The sequence below is a fragment of the Thalassophryne amazonica genome, chromosome 7 (assembly GCF_902500255.1).
Source record: "Thalassophryne amazonica chromosome 7, fThaAma1.1, whole genome shotgun sequence".
NCBI lineage: Eukaryota > Metazoa > Chordata > Actinopteri > Batrachoidiformes > Batrachoididae > Thalassophryne > Thalassophryne amazonica.
Window position 1 is genome coordinate 104,515,019 of NC_047109.1, and position 22,277 is coordinate 104,537,295.

The following is a 22,277-nucleotide window of genomic DNA, read 5'->3' on the forward strand; positions in this document are numbered from 1 at the left end:
TGCGCGTGCTATGACGTAATCACTTTATGCACAGCAGGCTGGTATTGGGATACCCGCCCTCTACTGCTGGCAGGTATAGACAGGTAGCGTAAATGTAAATCTATGCTACTGGCCCAGCAATGCCTCAATAAGTGATAATAATGATGGATACTGTGTTTGATGATGGTCATGGGCGCTGTGTTTGATGACGATGATGATCGCGGACGCTGTGTTTGATGACGATGATGATCGCGGACGCTGTGTTTGATGACGATGATGATCGCGGACGCTGTGTTTGACGATCGCGGGTGCTGTGTTTGACGATCGCGGGCGCTGTGTTTGACGATCGCGGGCGCTGTGTTTGACGATGGCGGGCGCTGTGTGTTTGACGATGATGATGGTGGACTCAGTGTGGATGATGATGATGATCATGGATGCTGTGTGGAGGCGGAGGATGGAGGAATGAACACACTTCTTAAAAACAGTATTGACATCATTAATGAAACAGGATGGGGAAGCCGTTTGGTTTGTCCTGCTTGGACTGAAGTGGGAAATAGAAGATAATCACGATAGAACCGTCATTTTAGCGTGTTGTTACTGAAAGCAGTTTATACTCTATTACGCTGATGGAGCCTCCCTTACCACAATCGCTTCTCCTAAATTTATTGATTGACATCATCAAAGCAATTATAGTTAATTAGTAATAGACGGTTCACTGTGCCAGTGAGGTACAAGGTTTTATTTCAAACTGATTGGTTTTACACAAACTAATTATTCTGTACTGCTGTGTGACCTTTTCTTTTAATGTAAATGTGCACAATTATTGTGTATTTTGTGCAATTGTGTGGCTTCTGTGTGTTTAATTTATTAATACAGACTGTGGTAATGGGATATATTAACAGAATTTGAAAGGACATCATGACATCATCCAGCCTTACAGCCAGTTGGGGATTTAAAAAAAACATGATAGACATAACCAAAATGCCAGTTATAGCCAGTTAGGGATCAAATAAGGATTACACAAAAGCCAAAATTCCCCAGTTATGGGGCATTTGCCTGATCACAAGGATTACAGAAAGGTATATTTCTTACTGTCTATGGCTTAATGGTGTTTGTTGTAGTGCAAAAATGACTAAATATTGTGTGTGTGTGGGGTGTGGGGGCAGCAACTTTTCATTTGGCCACGGATCCAAAAATAAACTTCCTCCAATTTTGGTACAAAGTGACATGAATTATTGATTGAGGTAATCTGATTTTAAAAAGGAATGATTGGTACTATCTGTCATTCTTACTTATCACACTGAGACTAAATAGGATGTCGAACCCAACAGACATCAATCTTTTTTGCTCTTTACGTTGATAACAAAGCACTGGGCTGCTCTGCAGGTCTTTGTGCCATTTATAGGAGTGCAATCAAGCAAGTAGTTACTCCAAGTGACACAAATCCAACCTACCGTAGCATTATTGTTCACAAAATAAATGTTTTGGTGTTTTTTTATTATTATTACTATTATTATTCCACCAGAGTGGATTTCAAGGCACCAAACTGTGTATTTGTATGGTTGTGTACATCTTGGTGTGTTTGTGTCCTCTCAGCACTGCAGTAAAAACACGTCTACCTCTTGGATGTGGCTTTTGAGGTCATCAGGCATTATTGCCAACAAGCCGTGGTCCCGCGTCACTCTCACCATGACGACCACTGCACTTATACTCACAATGGCAGTCTTCAACATGGTAAGCTTTTAGGTTTAGGTACTACTGGAATGGAGGGAGTACCACTGAGTACATTTCACTGACTGCAAAGTATTCCATTCCTGGAGGTTGTCTGGAACTGTTTTTTAAAACGACATCTATTATTTTTATTAGTAGTAGTAGTAGTATTCCAGGCCAGATCCAACCTGGAGGTTGTCCAGAACTTTGTAGTTTTAAAAGCATCAATTCCAGGTTGTAGAGTTGTGCTACCAATATGGAGAACTGGGTTCAAGTTCTGGTCACAGTACCAGAGTATGACCTTGGACAACATACAGTAGTGTTCAGAATAATAGTAGTGCTATGTGACTAAAAAGATTAATCCAGGTTTTGAGTATATTTCTTATTGTTACATGGAAAACAAGGTACCAGTAGATTCAGTAGATTCTCACAAATCCAACAAGACCAAGCATTCATAATATGCACACTCATAAGGCTATGAAATTGGGCTATTAGTAAAAAAAAAAAGTAGAAAAGGGGGTGTTCACAATAATAGCATCTGCTGTTGACGCTACAAACTCAAAACTATTATGTTCAGACTGCTTTTTTAGCAATCCTGTGAATCACTAAACTAGTATTTAGTTGTATAACCACAGTTTTTCATGATTTCTTCACATCTGCGAGGCATTAATTTTGTTGGTTTGGAACCAAGATTTTGCTCGTTTACTAGTGTGCTTGGGGTCATTGTCTTGTTGAAACACCCATTTCAAGGGCATGTCCTCTTCAGCATAAGGCAACATGACCTCTTCAAGTATTTTGACATATCCAAACTGATCCATGATACCTGGTATGCGATATATAGGCCCAACACCATAGTAGGAGAAGCATGCCCATATCATGATGCTTGCACCACCGTGCTTCACTGTCTTCACTGTGAACTGTGGCTTGAATTCAGAGTTTGGGGGTCGTCTCACAAACTGTCTGTGGCCCTTGGACCCAAAAAGAACAATTTTATTCTCATCAGTCCACAAAATATTCCTCCATTTCTCTTTAGGCCAGTTGATGTGTTCTTTGGCAAATTGTAACCTCTTCTGCACATGTCTTTTATTTAACAGAGGAACTTTGCGCGGGATTCTTGCAAATAAATTAGCTTCACACAGGCGTCCTCTAACTGTCACAGCACTTACAGGTAAGTCCAGACTGTCTTTGATCATCCTGGAGCTGATCAATGGGTGAGCCTTTGCCATTGTGGTTATTCTTCTATCCATTTTGATGGTTGTTTTCCATTTTCTTCCATGCATCTGTTTTTTTTTTTTTGTCCATTTTAAAGCACTGGAGATCATTCACATCTGTTTGTTCCACAAAACTGACAAACTCACTGACTGAATGCCACACTACTGTTATTGTGAACACCCCCTTTTCTACTTTTTTTTTTTTTTACTAATAGCCCAATTTCATAGCCTTATGAGTGTGCATATCATGAATGCTTGGATTTGTGAGAATCTACTGAATCTACTGGTACCTTGTTTTCCATGTAACGATAAGAAATATACTCAAAACCTGGATTAATCTTTTTAGTCACATAGCACTACTATTATTCTAAACACTACTGTATTTCATCTGTATTATCGTAGTCCACCCAGCTGTAAATGAATACCAACTTAAATACTTGACTGGTTGAAGTAACCAGCATCTGACTGCTGTGCCATCTATAGGAATTCTAGATTCATGCTGCAGAATCTGGGGCCTCCAGACCTATATGTAACGCTTCTTTGCCTGATGGAGCTACAGGTAATGGTATGGTTCAATATCGGTTTATAGAGGTAATATAGAGGACTTACTTCTCCTTCTACTCAATCCAGTGAAATTGGTTAATATATATATATATATATATATATATATATATATATATATATATATATATATATATATATATATATATATATATATAATACAAAAAAATAATTAAAATAAAATTTACAGAAGACATGAAACTACACAAGCCAAGTCCTGGTTGAATAATCCCAGTCACACATTCCGGCTCAAGTTCTGATCCGCAGCTGCACGATTGCATGCTGCAGAAGTGCTGCACTTGCATTGTACTCTCCTACGTGTCCGTCCCTGTGTCCACCTGCAACCTCTGACTGTATTCTTCAGAGAAGAAGAATTGTATCATCACTCCCCAGTATCCCTATATGCCATTTTCAGGTATTCAGCAGGGAATGACATGATCAGAGCCTTAACGCCAAATGGTATTGGCTCGATTTCTATTCACAATGAATTGATAACCTTGTAAGATAATTTCCATCCTGCAGAATGAAGGAGGGTGTGATGCTGGTTTTGCGTCATCACTCCCCATAAGGATTGTTTCACTTGGACGCAGCAGCATTAAAATGTGCCATTAATCTCCATGATGACAATTTATTTGCAAACAAATGGGATATTTCAATGCACACCATTATGAGGGGAAAATTTCATTTACATTTTCTTTTGCAAAGCGACCTATCTTTTGTTTTTTGTCAAAAGCAAAGATAAGGAGTGCAAACTCTATTTGTATATAAAGATAACAACATGCTATCAACCATTAATTCTCAGATTTGTGTGATTTTGATTTTCACTTGAGAGGGAAAAGACCAAAATAAAAATGCTTGGACCAAAGTGGAAAGTAGCCAGTGGCCGTTTGGGGTAGCTGTGTGATAAAGCATGGTGTCAGGACCCCGGTGTAGACCTTCACACAAATCGATTCCAGAGATTATAATCTTGTTTTGCACCTGACGTGGGTCAGTCGCTCAGAGCGGTGGAGACACATTATCTTGGCTTTGCTCAGTGGGCCAGCCAATCCTCATCTTATCCTCCGGGTTGGATTTAAAGGACATTTCCAAATGGATGTCACAAATGGCCTCTTATCCTACAAGATTCTATTTCTAAGTGCAATGGAGACCAGTTTGCCCAAAGTAACGACCAGACGGAAAATGTATTTGCAGTTTACAAGTGTTTCAAAAATTTGTGAGTATATAGGAATCACCCTGTCAGGCAGTGCGGTGGCACAAGCGGATCGAGCGTTTGCTTCTAAACAGAAGGTTGCCAGTTCACGGCCACCTGTGCCAGTTCTCCACGTAATGTGGGGGTGTGTCAGGAATGGCAGCTGGTGTAAAACGTGTGCCAAATCAACATGAGAATCCGCTGTGGCAATCCTGAGCAAGAAGATGCCAAAAAAAAGTACAGTCTTGTAAGTGCATCCTCCTCGTAAATAGTTCAGTCAATTTTCACGAAACTTCACACAGTGGTAAAACACCATGAAGATGTACATGAAGGTATTTGGTTCAACGTCCTTAAGGGGAGATCATTAGAATTTTGTTGGTTAATTATTTCATCATCATGTATGATATTCAATGTATTTATATAGTGATAAATGATGATTCATAACGGTAAGGTCTAACCCTCAATAATTCAACAATTGGACTTTTAGTGGTTAATTGATGCATCATATGATCCTGACCTCAAAAATATAACTCCTGCTAAACAGTTTGGTGGATTTTAAAGAAATTTTATGTAATGGTAGAACACCATGTGAGGATATACATAATGGAAAAAGTTCTGTTCTCATATCTGCACTCAGAGATAATTGAGTTTTTGCAGATTTAAAAAGCTTTTTTTTGTTTTTTTTGCATTTCCTTTGCAGCGTTTGACCACTTTGTTCATTCAGATATTTCATCACAACCAATTTATTACCATGAATAAATGATACATTGCAAGCTGCTAGTATGGAGGGGAGGTTGATGTGGAAGGAGTGACAATGATACAATAACATGCTTTTGGAGGGCGGTATGCATTTTCAGAGGCCCGACATTCATGCCCAGTTGCCCAAAATGACTCTGGTGAATATCTGTCATTGCGGGTGACTGGCATGAACGGAGGCACGACAACAGCATGTTATTTGCATTATTATCACTTTTTACTGAGATACACAACACGTAACGCGTACATAAAAACTAAAGTTGGCTCACTTAACTTTTGTCGTGCGCTGCTCTCCAATTTAGCCAGTGCGTCCTCATCAAGCTGGCTGCTTTAGGTGCTGTTCATTATCGTACTATCCATGAGAAAATCATCCGGAATATCCATATTGGGACCAAAACACACTTCTCACATTTTCATCTTTTCCTCTGCGGACAGTTTTTTTTTTTTCCCCCTCTGCGGACAGTTCTTGGGCTGCGCGCGCGCTATGACGTCATTTGTTTATGCACAGCGGGCGGGGTATAGCCAGATACTGTCGACGTAAATCTACAATACCTGCCTAGCAACGCCCCGGTAAAGTGATGATAATGTGATATTAATCACCAGTTTTAATTTGCAGTGGATTGAAGTTTTTATTTTTTTTTTTTTCATCATTAGTTTGAAATAAAAGGAAATTTCCGTTGACTTTCTCTTCTGCTCTATTTGCTATAGTTTTTCCTGGACGACAACATGTTGCCTCCACTGTCTATCTACAATTCTTCAAATGAAACTCAATTTTCCTCAAATGGACAACCAATCAGTGTCACTGGCAGAAACAATTTCTACCTTCCTGTAAGTAGAGTTGAATATGTACATCAAGTCCTCTCTAAGAATCATGTTTTTTTTTTTTTTTTTTTTTCTTTGACTCTGCATTACGTGTCTGTCTAGTATTTAATTTACAGTTGCATCCTGGGCCTGATCTCTTGCTCGGTGTTCCTGAGGATAAACTACGAGCTTAAAATGATCATTATGCTGACAGCTGTGGTGGTTTACAACATCATTATCCTACAAACGCACGCGTCCCTGCTGGATGAATATAGCCGATTCCTATACAAGACGGAAAGCCTAGACAGGTAGGTATAAATGCTGAACTGTGGAAGCCATGTAGATGATGAAGCAGTATTGTGCTCTGGGACAAATTACAATATATGAAGGTAAAAGGCGCCAGACGAGCCAAAGACGATTATAAATGGAAGCCCTCTCAAGAAAAATGCTTGCAACTGCTCCAACCACCTTATCTTTTTTATTGTTGTGTCAATATTTTGTCTTCATTCTTTCCACCTTCTAAACCCAAAACCAGAATAGGAGTTTTGTAAAATGACATCAGCATCAGCCTCCCCATTGTATCTTAAAAATAGATATTTTTGCAGTTGTCTCCTTTATTACCTCCACCAAGGAGGTTGTGTTTTCACCGGCGTTTAACAGGATAACTCAAAAAGTGTTGAACACATTTGAACCAAGTTTGGTGGAATGATGGGAAATATGTCCAGGATCAGTCGATTAAAATTTGGTGATGATCCGGATTAAACTCTGGAATATAGCATCATGTATTAGTTTGCCCTTTTGTGAATCCACATCCTTCGATATTGATATGTGGCGTGACAGAGGTATGCGCTCTACCGAGTGCCCTTCTAGTCTGTATGGTTAACCCATAATGTTATTCTTTGTTTAATGATAGTATCCATATGGTAGTTTATAATACTGTATCAAATTATGGAAAAGTAATGTTCAATAACTGGCGTTTTTCTCAAATGGCTTTCCCAGGCATTCATGTCTTTGGGTCCTCAAGCTCGAAAGATGTCTGGGAAGAGTTTATGGCGTTATGAGGTCGCTGGACAGAGGTGTTTGGAATAACCCAGTCTCACGGCATATCGTGATTCAGCAGTACAAAATATACATTAATCTGTTGGTTCGTCATATTGTCATGAAAAGTGCAAAATTTTCGTCATGGGATTACAAATTTATTCTAATTCATTCCATGACTGGTGCATGTAATTAAAAGTGCAGTAGGGCGTCGGGGATGGTTATGGTTAGGGTTAGGGGAAGGAGTAGGGTTAGTAATAGTGAGTTAAAAAAAAAAAAAAAACCTGTAACGCAAATTTGAATCATTTTGTGACAGGAGCACAAAAAGGAACGTGACACTGGGTTGGTTTGGAAATGCCGATGCCTTTGCAGGAGATTAAAGGTTACTTAGAGAGGCATACCACACGCATCGTGAAGGAATGTCAGCTATGACATTTTGGCCTTGTGGTGTGTTTCTCTGGACATGATCCAACATGCAGGTGCCTCAGTGATGAGGAGCCCAACTGGCCAAGTGGACACACCTTTTTCACTTGGCCAGCTGGGGTCCCTGTCATGCAGTCGATAGATGGTTAATTTCGAGAGGTGAGGATGGATCTGCTGGCTGCCTGGGTGATTTCCAGCCAGGTCCCAAGGTGCTTCCTCAAAGATGCCCATTGCATTTCAAGGTATAGTTTGTGGTTAGCACTGTTGTCTTGCAGCAATAGGACCCTGGGATCTCTTCCTGCCTGGTCCTTACTGTGTGGAGTTTGCATGCTCGCCCAGTGTCCACGTGAGTTCCCTCCATGTACTCCAGTTTTCAAAGATATGCAGGTTAGGCGAAACTGGAATTTTAAAGTGTGTGTGAGAGAAAGAGACCATATGTTTATATGTGGCCCTGCAACAGACTGGCGTGCTGTCCAGGTTGTACCTCGCATCTTGCCCTATGATTGCTGGGAAAGGTTTGTTTTGTTTTTAGAATTGCTAACATTCTTCTTAGTTGAAAGTTTTGCACATGTGTAACATCGTACTTCAGACACACATGGGTTGTGTGTCCTAGCACATGGAATCAAAACGGTAAGTCAAACAGATCAGGGTGGTTTTGCTGCAAAACCTTTGTAAGTCCCTTCAGCTTCTCCCTTGTTTGTTCTCTTGAGAAAAGCGGATCAGAGTTGGATCTGCTTGTTGATTTGCCAAAATTTGGCTTTTACAAACTTTGCTCTGGGTTGACAGAGTAGATCTGGTATGTATCCAAATGTTGATTTGGCACAACTTTTGCAACAGATGTTAACTCGAGCCAAAGACGTCTAATAGTGAGGCAAATATGGTAACTACTTGTGCCACTATGGTGCCCTTTTTGGCATCGTCTACTGTGGGATGTAGACAGAAAATTACACAATGAATTAATACAAGCAAATGCATTAATGTGGTATTTCTGTGCACTTATAATTAAAGCTGCTTTATTCATTTAAACCTGGCGAGAGCAATGACGTGCTGCATCACATTCACACTGAAGCAGGTGAAGGGGGTCGATATTAGTTTTATTACTCTGCATCTGGCACTTAGATTAGTCTGGGACATATTTAGTTTGACTCTCCACTAGACCAGAACATTTGTCTTGTGTGCAGCACTTTGAGTCACATGGGTTCCTGCAGGCTCTGCAACCAGCAGTTAAGACACTAGCGGATCTAAGGGGGGGTTTAGGGGGTTTAACTCCCCCCCCCCCGCCCCTTGAGCTGTGCCCCTTTTGGTTTGGTATCCCAGTAAACATCCAGCCAGGCTGTCTGTGCCGCCTGCTCTGCTTGTATGTGAGAACTTACTTGGCAATAAATTTGATTCTGATTTGACAATGAAATCAGTCCAGGTTTAGGTTAGTGATGTTAGACCTTAATTGTGTAAAGCGCCATGAGGCAACTTTGTTGTGATTTGGCGCTGTATAAATAAAAATAAATTGAAAAATTGAAACACAACTAAGCCAACGCCAACGTTGATCTTCACGCAACAATTAAAACGTGTGCACATTCTCTCCACACTTGGCACTTCCAGGGCTCTGTATCATTGAAAACACAAAGCAAAAGTTGAAGAAAAAAATAACATTCCACTCACCCCAGTGTAAAGATATCCAAATAAAACCCACAGCAAAAAGAAGGCCTCAAGCACACTTCATGCGCGTGGAAACGTCCACTCGTCCAGTAGTGGCCCAAATACTCCATTCTCTCTTGAAAATAGTGTCTTCTGCATTTTTCCTATAGACGGTTTTCAATCACGTGACCGATTTGCTGCAGGACAGGTGCCGTCTCTATTCTGGATTACAAGGAGGCTGGCGCGTGATAGAAAAATGGAGAGAATGTCCGGTTATTACGATGCTTTAAATTCTCGAGATAAAGCTATTTATTGTGATAGATGTGTAGCAGTTGGTTCAGTGGATCCGTATCTTATACCAGATAATGAATTTAGTGGTGATGTAACAAACTGGCCGACAGTGTCACACTGCGATATTTTGAACTAGGAAGCTGCCGACCAGGTCAGCCTTGTCGGCCTCCTGCAGAGCATCACAGTAGAGCTCTGAAAGCGGAGGTCGTCTTGAAGTCCTGAGCGATTTCTCTCACCAGGCGCTAGAAGGGCAGCTTGCGGATCAGCAGCTCGGTGCTCGAGGACCACAATGTAAATAAGCATCCGTATTGGAAGCGTTCTTGTTATCCTCTGCAGTATTTTTATGTATTCTTATGTAATTTTATTGCCGAATAAAATAAAATTCTGGTAGCAGTGGATTTCTCTCAGCACCATGGTTCCGTGAGGCTTCTTCACACCGACGTTGAAGCTTCTGAAATTTTTCGCCAAATGCATGTATAGTTCAGTGGTAGCGTATCATTGCGGCCACCGCGTAGTAATCCAGAACGGCGCGGGACACAAAATGACGTGACCGATACATCACATGAAAACCCTCTATAGGAGACATACATCTGTGTGTCCAGGCAAGTTGAGGCATGTCCAAGAGCAGGCTACGGATGCTGCGTTCAGAGACTGTCGGAAATTACAAAACTTTTTTGTTGCTTCAAATTCAGCAGTTGCTTGTAGCAAAATATTTAATTGTATCCACACAAAAGATTTAATTCTGGCCTATGTAAGGTGCCTGAGCCCAGTGAAGCTGCCCCCCCCCCCCCCCCCCACACCCACATAAAAAAATCCAAGCAGACAGGCTGAGTTTGCCCTGTAATTTCCAATGGCATATAAACGTACCAGCAGCAGCACCCGGCTTCTGCACTGTATGAAAACATGCAGCTGGTTGAAGTCAAACTAAACTCTAACGTTACAAAAACTAAGCAAACAATAAAAAAAACGTCAAGAACTACAGCAAAATGAAATACGGACGACTTGGGGTTTTCGGCAGCCTTCGTTCAAATTTTTTGACAGTTTAAAAATCCTGACGAAGCTCCAGCTGCAGGAACGAAGCTGAGCGAAGGTTAAATGATGTCAAGGAAAGTCCAGATTTCTTGTTACGTTAGGGCTTTATTGCCCTTCGTTAAGTGCCGTGTGACCGGGGTAGACAGAAGCATGCAAAAAAGAACTTTTCATTCAGCCTCACCCCAGGCGCCTCTGCTGCCTCTTATTTGAGAACCAGGAAGATAAATCATCTTGAATTATAAAGGCTCATTAATATCTCCAAATAATGATGTGCTATTTCTAACTTTCTACTGCCTGGTTGACCATTATGCAGAGTGAAAAACACTGTTGTGACATTTGATGTCAGATACTGAAATATAATTTTTTTGTGTATCATTCCTCTTAACTTGGTCATAAAATTATAACAATTACCTGTTTCAAATGTCCAAAATACATGCTTAAATTGCCTCAGATTGCAGGAAAATGCACCTTCAATTTAGAAATTTTCCGGGGGGTGGCATGCCCCCGCACCCCCCCTAGTCAAACCCCCCCTCCTTATAAGAAAGCTGGATCCGCCCCTGTAAGAGGATGACACCAGTGGACAGCTGCTCCGAAAACCCCTGTAGGTCATTTTTACATTTCAGTGTTTAGACATTCAAAAAAAGGTATCAGAATGTATGTATGTACGAGGTCTGTGATAAAAGTAACGGACCTTATTTTTTTCAAAAACCATATGGATTTGAATCACGTGTGATTACATCAGACATGCTTGAACCCTCGTGGGCATGCAAGAGTTTTTTCACGCCTGTCGGTTATGTCATTCGCCTGTGGGCAGTCGCCCACCCTCTCGTCGTTTTTTTCATTGTTTAGGAATGTCTCAGAGACTGCTGCTTTGTTTGATAAAATTTTTTTCAAAAACTGTAAGGCACAACTGAGTGGACACCATTCGATAAATTCAGCTGGTTTTCGGTAAAAATTTTAACGGCTGATGAGAGATTTTGGTCTGTAGTGTCTCTTTCAGGATGGTCCACGGCGCCTGACGGCGAGCTGCGCTTCGAGGCGGCAGCGTCTCGCTGTTTCAAGTTGAAAACTTCCACATTTCAGGCTCTGTTGACCCAGTAAGTCGTCAGAGAACAGAGAACTTTCAGAAGAAGTCGGCATGAGGAGTGTATTCGGACATTCCATTGTTAACAGACATTTTGTAATGAAAGAACGTGCGGGCAGAGTCGCATGTCGGGCCGGACCCGACCGCGGGGGGTCGCGACAGGAAAAACACCTCCGTTGGAAACCTTAACGGGCAAGTTGGAACATGCCCAAGCTGTTAAACAATTTCTCAGTTACTCACTTGTTGAAAGCCATCAAAAGCCGCCTGAATTTTACAAATGGTTTTCAACATGGAGGTGTTTTTCCTGTCGCGGCGCACAGATTCGCATAAAGTCCTCATGCCGGCCTCTTCTGAATCTTCTCTGTTCTCTCACGATGTCCTGGGTGAATTAAGCCTTAAATTAGAATGTTTTCAGGTCGAAACAGGCCAACGACGGCGCCTGGAAGCGCTGCGCGACATCCCGCTCCGTGGGAAGTCCTTACAGCGACAAACACCCCATAATCTCTCATCAGCCATTAAACTTTTCACCGAAAACCAGCTTAATTTCTCGAATAGCGTCCACTCGGATATGCCTCACAGGTCCAGAAAAAATTTTGATAAAGCAACGTGCGCCGTCCGCAGCGGCTATTCAGACAAAGAGATTCCGACAGGCGAGGGAGGTGGAGTACTCCTCACTCAAGGCCTGCCCACAGGCGAATGACGTCACCGACACGCCTGAAAAAAACTCATGCATGCGCACGAGGGTTCAAGCATGTCTGACATAAAAATATATGAATCAAATCCATTTATTTTTTGAAAAAAATAAAAAGGACCGCTTTTTTCATCAGACCTCATATGTATGTATGTATATATAATATATACTAGCGAGGTGCCAGGTGCCCGGGTATGACATCTTGTATTGCCATGGTTACTGTTGCTGTGCAACAGGCCAGTCAAAAATAGACATACACACCCACATACATCATAGATAGAGAGATAGATGGTTACTTTCTATTGGTTGTGATGGACCACTTGTGCATCTGGGTGTTTGCCATCCAGGACTCGGGGTGCTTCTGTGCTGTGGTGGATGTTGCATGCTTGCAGACTTGATCTAAAGGCCATTTATTTATTGATTGGTTTATTGATTTATTTATTTTGGAGGTGTGTGCACACAAGTGTTACAATGTCAAGCTGCCCCAGGACATTGGTTGTGCGTTGGTATGTTTTCTGATGCTGGAGTAACTTGTGTGGATGAAATAGAAGAAGTAAGCCATTACGGGCCCAGAGTCCTATTGGTCCCAGTGCTTATTCTCCAATACCATCACTTCTCCAGCAAAGGCTAGAAACCATTTACAGCTGGGTGGCCTGAGACGATGATGATAAAGTGCATTATTATATGTTATGGGATTTTGTCAACTTCTCATTGGGCCATTTGCCACTTTCTGAGCTGTACCACATACCAAGTTGACCGCTGGTGGAGCCGAGTAGGCCGCACGTGCAAAACGAATACACCTTGCGTGCAGCGTAGCGCTAGCTAATCAAGTGACGCCTTCTATCAATAACAACCCATCAGATAACGCGATACAATGCCTACTTTGGCTGTCAGTTTGTTGACAAGATGGCAGAAGACAGGTTCGCGTCTGTTAGTGACGCTGACTTAAAACAAATTTTACATGAAAAAGAACATCCGCAAAAATACACAGTCAGCAGCCAACCCGTTTCACAAGTATGTCACTGAAAAGGGACATGTGCCCGACTTTGAGACTTGACAGACGGATGCTTGACTGAGTACTCGGGTGATTTTACGTGGAGGCTAGACAGGCGAATGGCGAACTTTATAAGAAAACAAGCCTGATGACTCTTCATCACGGACTTAACAGGCATCACCAGTTGATCGATGGGATGTCAGTTGGTGCAGTATGACAGTAATAATAAAGAGTTGAAACTTGAGATTGATTTTTCAGTTTTAGTATGTTTGACAAACTCCCAGTTTTCTTGTTTACCATATAATATAGCAGTTATAGACTTTTGATTTCGGTGTACCGAGGTGAACCCCATCCTGACCAGGTCTGCATAATCACGGGTACACCTCATCAAAAGTCTATAATTGTATATTATCCAAGGACACGGATGGGTAATGTGACTAGGATTCCTGGTCTACATATTAGTACCTGCAGGTGACTCATGGTCATATTAGTGGATGCATAATATAATGGGGGAGACGATACATCCTTGCATTATCTCCACCCATCAAATTGATAAGTGTTTTGTTGTACTACCCAGTTGGCCAGTGAAATTAATCAGTTTCATACTTGGGGTCATTGCATTGTATTTAAATACAAATACTTTAGATTTTCGAATTCCAAATACAAATACTTTGTACTTTTACAAATACAAATACTTTATATTTTGAGTATTACAAATACAAATGCTTTCTATGAACTATAAACAAGAAATCAACACAAAAACTGATAACCGGTGAAAATAGCATGACCAAATACTATTGATAAGTAAAGGATTGAATGTCTTATCACAAATTCACTATTATAATATCACACGCAATAATCAAACTATCACAATCTATATTCAACACGGTGTCACAGAGATTCCCAAGTTTGAAAAGTATTTGGAAATACTTGGGATCGACGATGTATTTGAAATACAAATACTTTGAATTCAAAATGTGAAAATACAAATACTCAGAAAAATGTATTTAAGTATTATTAATTATTATTAATACAAATACTTTGTATTTGGCCCCATGTCTGATCAGTTTGATTTTGTTTATTTAAACTTTCCCTTGTATTTTTTTATTGTGTATTTTTTATTTTATTTTTGTCTTCTGTGGATGATGTAGTGAATACAGCCTGTCAGAGGAGTCGAAGCTGTAAACACACTCTTGTTGCAGCCAAGCAGAAGTGACAGCCTTAATTGAGTGACTGCTTGAAATAGAACGTCTGTTGGCCAATCATCTGACAACATGTCACACGCTGACTGCAGTCAGAATTTTTAAATTAATTTTCTTTGTCATTTCTTTCCATTTTGATTTTTTTTTTTACCTTTCACTTTTCATCTTGTCACTTCTTACATTTTTTTTTTTTCCTCTCGACATAGTAGAGAAGCTTGAATCTTCGACTGGACTGGGTTGCTTGACGTGAGGACGTTTCGCTTCAAATCACAGAAGCTTCCTCAGCTAAAATTCTTGCTCTGGTAGTCTGACTTCTGTCTTGACTCTTGTAGAGAATAAACCAGAAGCCAACAAAAGCTGGAGTTTTTTTAACCTAACCAGACCCCACCTACCGAGAAGCTGACTGCTATAGGCTAGTGACTAAACAATAGCTCTAATTAGCACCTATTGTGCTCTAGTTAGCACTCTCCTAGAGCACAATAGGTGCTAATAGTCAGACTACCAGAGCAAGAATTTTAGCTGAGGAAGCTTCTGTGATTTGAAGCGAAACGTCCTCACGTCAAGCAACCCAGTCCAGTCGAAGATTCAAGCTTCTCTACTATGGAAACCACCTGGACAACTGAGAGCCTACACAGAAACTTTTCCTCTCGACATTAATACACTTGTTTTCTGTGCACTTCAAGGCCCGGTGTTCTCAAAGACCTGAAGACGATGGGCTCCATCTCGCTCTTTATCTTCTTCATCACTCTGCTTGTGCTTGCCAGACAGGTAAGGCCACAGTTCAATCACTTGAATGACACCTCAGTTCCCTACACACGCTCACATTTAAACTGTGCCCTCACACCGAAATCACCTCAGTGCAAAATTATTGGCACAGTGATGCAGGATTTTTTTTTTCCTCTTTCTTTTCTACAATGGAGTTGAAATGAAACAAAATATCCATGTTGTGTAGATGTTTAGCATTAATTAAAGGAATTTAACACAAATATCACACTAACTATTTAGGAATTACACCCATTTGTACATAGAATCTTTCCATTTAACTGGACAAACTACATTAAAGGGTAATTTATTGTTTTTTTCAAATCATCATATTCACAGACAGTTTTCTCTTTAGACATCTCGGGGGATGGATACATGAACATTTACAAGTCACTGAATATGTTCGAACTTCATTTATATCAGTCATTAAGAAATCCAGTCATTGTGAAGCCGAGTGTCCCTGCAAATAGTCCAGTCGGGGAAGACGACTCTGAAGGAGTTAATGGCTTCCGTGGCTGTGATTGGAGAAATGGTGCATAATGCAACTGTGTTTCATCACTGGTTATACAGCTTCATGGTGGAGTGGAACAAAGAAACGTCCTATTAAAGATGACATGATGACTTTTCTTTTTTGTTCTGTATCACCACGAAGTTGTGACTGATGGTGTATTAGACAAATCTTGTGCACTGTTTCGTTGATCACAACCAGAAACTCAAGCCCAGTAATACAGATTCAGTGACGTGAAGAAGTGAGTCCTTCATAGGGTTGTCAATTAACTCCACATTCTGGATTTTGTAGGATGAAGTTTACACAACCCGCACATCTTGATTGTTTTATGACAGTTTCACTGTGGTGTACAGAAGCATACATTCACTGCATTATGATCTACTGCATTTCTACTTTCAAAACCCTATTTCCCAAAGTTAGGTGGGTAAATCTGTCCTGTACTCTGGTCCATCTGTAGCGCAGAAAGTTAAACAGTTACTTTTATTTCTCACACCTTGATTGACATCATGAAAGCATCACAGTGCTCTTAATTGTTCTGTAAATGAAGTTGTAATGAAAACATTTACACATTCTGCAAAAACATTGACCACTACATTGTTTCTATTCCCTATGAGAAGTTATTTTTCTGAACTTTGCTTTAATTTGGTACCTACCTGAGTTACGTCACTGAACTGTTCTGTTTGAGGTGTAAGTTAAGTTTGTGTCAGGACAGATGGCCACCCCACTGAGTCTGGTCTGCTTGAGGTTTCTTCCTGTTCATACTTCAAAAGGAGCTTTTCTTTAACATTACGTTTCCATGCTTATAGGGTGGGTAAGACGTAGGCCTAACTCTTTTTGTACACTCAACAAAAATATATCTCCTTCGCATAGAGTTGATCAGGTTGTCAATTGTGGCCTGTGGAATGTTGGTCCACTCCTCTTCAATGGCTGTGCGAAGTTGCTGGATATTGGCAGGAACTGGTACACGCTGTCGTATACGCCGGTCCAGAGCATCCCAAACATGCTCAATGGGTGACATGTCCGGTGAGTATGCCGGCCATGCAAGAACTGGGACATTTTCAGCTTCCAAGAATTGTGTACAGATCCTTGCAACATGGGGCCGTGCATTATCCTGCTGCAACATGAGGTGATGTTCTTGGATGTTGGCACAACAATGGGCCTCAGGATCTCGTCACGGTATCTCTGTGCATTCAAAATGCCATCAATAAAATGCACCTGTGTTCTTTGTCCATAACAGACGCCTGCCCATACCATAACCCCACCGCCACCATGGGCCACTCGATCCACAACAATGACATCAGAAAACCGCTCACCCACACGACGCCACACGCTGTCTGCCATCTGCCCTGGACAGCGTGAACCGGGATTCATCCGTGAAGAGAACACCTCTCCAACGTGCCAAACACCAGCGAATGTGAGCATTTGCCCACTCAAGTCGGTTACGACGACGAACTGGTCAGGTCGAGACCCCGATGAGGATGATGAGCATGCAGATGAGCTTCCCTGAGACGGTTTCTGACAGTTTGTGCAGAAATTCTTTGGTTATGCAAACCGATTGTTTCAGCAGCTGTCCGAGTGGCTGGTCTCAGACGATCTTGGAAGTGAACATGCTGGATGTGGAGGTCCTGGGCTGGTGTGGTTACACGTGGTCTGCGGTTGTGAGGCTGGTTGGATGTACTGCCAAATTCTCTGAAACGCTTTGGAGACGGCTTATGGTAGAGAAATGAGCATTCAATACACGAGCAACAGCTCTGGTTGACATTCCTGCTGTCAGCATGCCAATTGCACGCTCCCTCAAATCTTGCGACATCTGTGGCATTGTGCTGTGTGATAAAACTGCACCTTTCAGAGTGGCCTTTTATTGTGGGCAGTCTAAGGCACACCTGTGCACTAATCATGGTGTCTAATCAGCATCTTGATATGGCACACCTGTAAGGTGGGATGGATTATCTCAGCAAAGGAGAAGTGCTCACTATCACAGATTTAGACCGGGTTGTGAACAATATTTGAGGGAAATGGTGATATTGTGTATGTGGAAAAAGTTTTAGATCTTTGAGTTCATCTCATACAAAATGGGAGCAAAACCAAAAGTGTTGCGTTTATATTTTTGTTGAGTGTAGTAATTTGAAATAATTCACTTTATACAGGAATTTGGACGGTTTTGGCTGTATAATCATGTGGGCGTGACCAGCTTTGATGCAAAAACGTTAGGTGGTCAGAAGCAGAGAACAACAGCGTATCATCCCAGTTTTTGTATGTTTATTAAGAAAAAGGTTGCAGCTGATCCCCTCGAGGAATACTGTTGGCTCAGTAACATGCCTTATTTATTTTAAAACTGTATGAACTGCACTAGTTTAATATATGGGAAGATATGCGCATGTAATCAAAGGCACCATGTTTTAAGGTTTGCATCCTGAGTTGTTGCTGTCTAACCTAATTAGAAGACACTCCACAAATGCTTTTTTTTTTCTGCATTAGTTTGAGTTCATACAGACACAGCCCTGGAGCAGACAGTCTGAACAGATAATAAATGTATTTGCAGATGTTAAATTACTGACTGGCCTCAGTCCACTTAGAAGGTTGCAGGTTGCATGTGTTTATCCAGCAAAAAAAAAAAAAAAAAAAGCGAAAAAAGAATCCATTCATTCATTTGCAGCAAATCTCGTCTCTGGTTTTCTTTGTAACATTGGTTTCCTTCAATAGGAATAAAACTTTTATTTTAAAGCACATTATAGACTCTGATAACTCAACTCTAGAGCTCTTTTTATTCTAAACAAACAATTCACATGTTAAGTCAGTTAGAATCTCAAACTCATTTCTATATAACTTCAAAATAAATTATTTCAGTTTTTGTTCAGTCAGATTTTTAGTGGTTCATAGTTTTGCACACATACACACACACACACAAAGTTGAATATATCTTTGAGCCACATGGAAGATTCCAGAAATTGCTGTAATTACTTTGAAAAGCCTCTGAATGAACAAATGACAGAATTACAGGTTAATTTTGGGACCTGTAGTGTCTTTAAGATATACCTGTAGAAGCACGGCCTCCTCACAAATGAAGGCAAGGAAAATAAATAAATAAATAAAGCAATCAGACAACAGTAGTGAATCTCTGAAGGTCGGGTGGTTCTTTCGGACCACACTGACTGATGGAGTTGGAGATATCAAATAGAAATGTGCTACCAAGCACTTTCATGATGCTGCTGTAGCACTTTGGCCTAAATGACCTTTGAATGAGGAAGAACTCACTGCTTGAAAATCAAGTTTTTTTTAATTTATTTATTTATTCATTTCTTGAATTTTGCATTAATGGCATCCTCGTTGATCAACAGCCTTTTAGGTCATGGTAATGGAGCGCTCTTGAAGGTGGGTGAAGTCATATTTCTCTCTGATGCTTCAAACTCCTCCATTGGCCCTGTAATTGTGATTTTGTGGTTCTGTTGGAACTTTTAGATCAAATTCCATTCAGTTCAGTTAATTGAGGACTCCTTCCTGAAAGGAACATAACATTTGTATGTTCCTATGCTGTTGTACACTTGTTCACGGTAACTTGATATTTCCCCCTATTTATATTGCGCCAAATCACAACTTAAGATGCCCCACGTCACTTCTGAGGTAAGGACTAACTTGACCCCCTCGCCAGAGCAAGCACATTAGCAACAGTGGTAAGGAAAAAACTCCCTCAGGTGGTGTGTTTTTGTTGTTGTTTTTTAGGAAGAAACAAACAGACCAGACAGAACAGCGACATTCTGCTGTGGCTGTTCTACCAGGGTTCTATCCACAGTGGGCGGCACCGCCCGGTACTGCAAACTTCCACCTGGCTCTCGGGTTCAAATTGGCTGTGCCACCCAGCACAGAATTTCTGAAAAATGAAGTTTCTATCTATCCATCCATCCATCCATCCATTTTCTTCCGCTTTATCCGGAGTCGGGTCGCGGGGGGCAGCAGCTCAAGCAAAGCCGCCCAGACCTCCCGATCCACACACACCTCCCCCAGCTCCTCCGGGGGAACCCCAAGGCGTTCCCAAGCCAGCCGAGAGATGTAGTCCCTCCAGCGTGTCCTGGGTCTTCCCCGGGGCCTCCTCCCAGTGGGATGTGCCTGGAACACCTCTCCAGCGAGGCGTTCAGGGGGCATCCGGAAAAGATGCCCGAGCCACCTCAACTGACTCCTTTCAACGTGGAGGAGCAGCGGCTCGACTCCGAGCTCCTCCCGAGTGACCGAGCTCCTCACCCTATCTCTAAGGGAGCGCCCAGCCACCCTGCGGAGGAAACTCATCTCGGCCGATGTACTCGCGATCTCGTTCTTTCGGTCATGAGCCAAATCTCATGACCATAGGTGAGGATCAGAACGTAGATCGATCGGTAAATCAAGAGCTTTGCCCCCCTACTCAGCTCTCTCTTCACCACGACGGTCCGATACAGCGACCACATCACTGCAGACGCTGCACTGATCCGTCTATCGATCTCACACTCCATCCTTCCCTCACTCATGAACAAGACCTCGAGATACTTAAACTCCTCCACTTGAGACAAGGACACTCCACCGACCTGAAGAGGGCAAAGCACCTTTTTCCGGTCGAGAACCATGGCGTCGGATTTGGAGGTGCTGATTTTCATCCCGGACGCTTCACACTCGGCTGCAAACCGCCCCAGTGCACGCTGAAGGTCCTGATTTGATGAAGCCAACAGAACCACATCGTCCGCAAACAGCAGAGATGATGTGGTTCCCAAACCAGACCCCCCTCTACACCCTGGCTGCGCCTAGAAATTCTGTCCATAAAAATAATGAACAGGACCGGTGACAAAGGGCAGCCCTGGCGGAGGCCAACGTGCACTGGAAACAGGTTTAACTTACTACCGGCAATGCGAACCAAGCTCCTGCTGCGGTCGTACACGGACCGGATAGCCCTTAGCAAAGGACCCCGGACCACGTACTCCCGGAGCACTCCCCACAGGGTGCCCCGAGGGGCACGGTCGAACGCCTTCTCCAGATCCACAAAACACATGTGGACTGGTTCTGGTTGGGTGAACTCCCATGAACCCTCGAGCACCCGATGGCGTGTGTAGAGCTGAGCCAGTGTGCCACGACCAGGACGAAAACCACACTGCTCCTCCTGAATCCGGGGTTCGACCATCGGTCGAATTCTCCTCTCCAGTACTCTGGAATAGACCTTACCGGGGAGGATGAGGAGTGTGATCCCCCTATAGTTGGAACACACCCTCCGGTCCCCCTTCTTAAACAGAGGGACCACCACCCCGGTCTGCCAATCCAGAGGCACTGTCCCCAATCGCCACGCGATGTTGCAGAGGTGTGTCAGCCAAGACAGCCCACACAATCCAGAGATTTAAGGTACTCAGAACGGATTTCATCCACCCCAGGAGCCTTGCCACCGAGGAGCTTTCTAACCACCTCGGTGACTTCAGCCTGGGTAATGGATGAGTCCACCTCTGAGTCCCCAGTTTCTGCTTCCTCTTCAGAAGACGTGACGACGGGATTGGGGAGATCCTCGAAGTACTCCTTCCACCGCCCGACAACATCCCCAGTCAGGGTCAACAGCTCCCCACCTGCACCGTAAACAGTGCTGGTGGAGAGCTGCTTCCGCCTCCTGAGGCGTCGGATGATTTGCCAGAATCTCTTCGAAGCCGACCGATAGTCCTCCTCCATAGCCTCCCCGAACTCCTCCCAGACCCGAGTTTTTGCCTCTGCGACCGCACGGGCTGCGGCACGCTTGGCCTGCCGGTACCTGTCAGCTGCCTCTGGGGTCCCACCTACCAACAAAGATAAGTAGGACTCCTTCTTCAGCTTGACGGCATCCCTTACTTCCAGTGTCCACCACCGGGTTCGGGGATTGCCGCCGCGACAGGCACCAGAGACCTTGCGACCACAGCTACGAGCAGCCGCATCGACAATGGAGGTGGAGAACATGGTCCACTCGGACTCCATGTCTCCAACCTCCCCCGAGATCTGAGAGAAGCTCTCCCGGAGGTGGGAGTTGAAGACCTCACTGACAGAGGGTTCTGCCAGTCGTTCCCAGCAGACCCTCACGATACGTTTGGGCCTGCCAGGTCTGACTGGCTTCCTACCCTCCCAGCGGATCCAACTCACCACCAGGTGGTGATCAGTCGACAGCTCTGCCCCTCTCTTCACTCGAGTGTCTGAGACATGTGGCCGAAGGTCAGATGATACGACTACAAAGTTGATCATTGACCTCCGGCTCAGGGTGTCCTGGTGCCACGTGCACTTATGGACACCCTTGTGCTCGAACATGGTGTTCGTGATGGACAAACTGTGACTAGCACAGAAGTCCAACAACTGAACACCACTCAAGTTCAGATCGGGGAGGCCATGCTTCCCGATCACCCCCCTCCAGGTCTCACTGTCGCCGCCCACGTGGGCGTTGAAAT

General features: G+C 42.9%; 1 protein-coding gene and 1 long non-coding RNA gene across 3 annotated transcripts in view; one reads left to right on the plus strand and one right to left on the minus strand.

Moving 5' to 3' along the window:
* Positions 1 to 22,277, plus strand: part of adcy2a (adenylate cyclase 2a) — a 173,085-nt gene that overhangs the window by 113,459 nt on the left and 37,349 nt on the right. For both annotated transcript variants that reach the window (XR_004561937.1, XM_034175261.1), the window contains exons 16-19: positions 1,576 to 1,713; positions 6,115 to 6,234; positions 6,331 to 6,515; positions 15,281 to 15,365. Coding sequence is in view for 1 of the 2 variants with exons in the window: in XM_034175261.1 (XP_034031152.1) it covers positions 1,576 to 1,713; positions 6,115 to 6,234; positions 6,331 to 6,515; positions 15,281 to 15,365 (528 nt within the window). In the remaining variant the exon portion in view is untranslated. The remainder of the gene's footprint in view (positions 1 to 1,575; positions 1,714 to 6,114; positions 6,235 to 6,330; positions 6,516 to 15,280; positions 15,366 to 22,277) is intronic.
* Positions 347 to 19,741, minus strand: LOC117514700. The gene is made up of 3 exons (XR_004561938.1): positions 19,656 to 19,741; positions 17,656 to 17,660; positions 347 to 356 (listed from the first exon to the last, which is right to left on the minus strand). It is a non-coding gene; the product is annotated as an uncharacterized LOC117514700 (long non-coding RNA).